The following is a 2,019-nucleotide window of genomic DNA, read 5'->3' as shown; positions in this document are numbered from 1 at the left end:
ACTGAAACACACACACACACACACACACACACAACACACACACACACACACACACCACACACACACACACACACACAGAGGAAACTGTAAATCTTCTCATCAGTTCAAACGTAAACATAAAAACCAGGCTTTGTATCTGTTAACGTCAAAAACTATAACTTGCTATATTCATATACTTTCTCATTACGAGGGTAGAAAACAACCTTAATGTCTTGCTGACTTCCACACAGCTGCTGGAAACTGAAGCACTGACCTCGTCAGTGTTTCTGCCTCGGTCTACGTTTTATACTGTTTAAGGGAAACAGGGCTGTCTGCTGTGGTCAGCACCATCTTCAACAGCTGGCTGGTTATTTTGCTCTCCTATTTAGTAACCCACTATTAAGCCTAAAGATATCCCACACACACCCTCTGCACCATTACCCAGAGGGTTTTAGAGCAGTTGTTGGCCTTACATGACGCCTGCCTGCCCAAACTACACATGCCCTACTTTGGTACTCACTCACTACTACTGGTTGTATAGTAATTCATTCACATACTGACTCATGGCTGTGTATATGCACTTGTAATGTCACTCTGTGCCTAGAAAGGTGCTATTTAAGCTTGCACCTTATTTTCACAGGCTTTCTATGGTAAAAGCATCTGCTCAAAGCCGGGGAGAAGGACACGGGAGGAGATGGCAGTGCACTTTATTTACTGTACCTGACAAACCTGCTGGTGAGCTGCTCCACAAACCCATAGATCTCATCCCAGTGTCCTGACACGCTGCCTGACCTGCAGATATGCACAGATCAAAAGTGACACAGCATGTACATCCAAAGTCAGAGACTTCCAGGAGAAGTTTTACTGCTTCTATTTTCTGTATAAGCTTTATAAATAAAGTTTTGATGTGGAAACATAAACAATAATTCACACACACACAATAACAGAATAAATTCAGATGTAGCGTTGATCAGCTGTTTGTGTTAACTTAACAACACATTACTATTATTATTATTATGACAGCAGGTTATAACAGTGAGGCAGTAATGTCACATGGATAGCTGAACAGATCCATACATGGAGAGGAATGAGTTCACAACCCACCTGTCTAAAACAAAATAAATATCAAACGCTCCATCGCAGGAGGCGTCGTCACCATCATGCAACGATGAATGCACACAGACACACACAAAAAGCAGGACTTTGCTAAATATCCATGTCCGATCCATAATCCATGCGTTTCATGTCAGCAGGGAGTTTGTTTTAAAAGAACAAAAACGCATCTCAAATGGTCCTTACGGCATCAGCAGGTGCTCACATGCTGATGTTAGGGGAGTGTGTAAGTACCACAGGCTGCAGGTTGCATGTGCGGGTTCACTGCCCGCAGCGGACTCGAGCACGAACACGTCAAGTCACCGCAGCTGCAGCGAAAACACAGCAGCACTTCCGGCAGAACTCTTCAAATTAAAAGCACCACAGCCGTAGACGACACTGAAAGATCTTTTTTTCCTTTGTTGCTGGAGGCATCTCAGAGCTATGAGAACAAAATAGCTAAAAATACAACGACTCTCTATCAGATCATCTAATCAAACTACATCTTTTATCTGCTGTACTTTTAAAATAAATTGTCAAGGCAGCCGCTCTTCACCATACAGGCATGAATCCCGTCTCCCTACAAAGGGACCGGATGTGATTTTAAAAAAATATAATACAAATGTTGGAAGTGATAAAAACACACAAATTAGTGTACTGTTTTTCTGAGTTTTCTCTTCAGGACAACAACAAAGTGCATCATGTTCCTGTAAATCTATTGCAGATGGAAAGCAGAATTGAATAGGCTCACACAACGCCCTTGGTATGTCAGTGTGATCTGCTGGCTTTCCTTTAGCCTAATATTAAGTAAGAAGTATTGTCTCAAACGATTGTCCTGCACATGCCTGATTTCCACTGAAACCATGACCAGCCCTAAAAAGTTTACAGACTAAAGCTATCCACAAAAGAGCTGTACTGTTGAATGTCCTCAATGTGTGATGCTCAGCT

The 2,019-nt window shown here is 42.2% G+C and overlaps 1 protein-coding gene across 1 annotated transcript in view; it reads right to left on the bottom strand.

Annotated features, from left to right (window-relative positions):
• The window catches only part of LOC113147887 (anthrax toxin receptor 2-like), a 10,568-nt gene extending 9,212 nt beyond the window's left edge, over window positions 1–1,356 (bottom strand). The window contains exons 1-2 of the mRNA XM_026339168.1: window positions 1,084–1,356; window positions 705–771 (exon numbers count right to left, since the gene is read on the bottom strand). Of these exons, the coding sequence (XP_026194953.1) occupies window positions 705–771; window positions 1,084–1,208 (192 nt within the window). The 5' untranslated portion in view covers window positions 1,209–1,356. The remainder of the gene's footprint in view (window positions 1–704; window positions 772–1,083) is intronic.
• Window positions 1,357–2,019: the final 663 nt, after the last annotated feature.

This window comes from Anabas testudineus, chromosome 22, assembly GCF_900324465.2.
Source record: "Anabas testudineus chromosome 22, fAnaTes1.2, whole genome shotgun sequence".
Taxonomy (NCBI): Eukaryota; Metazoa; Chordata; class Actinopteri; order Anabantiformes; family Anabantidae; genus Anabas; species Anabas testudineus.
This window is presented reverse-complemented; position numbering and strand designations above follow the sequence as displayed.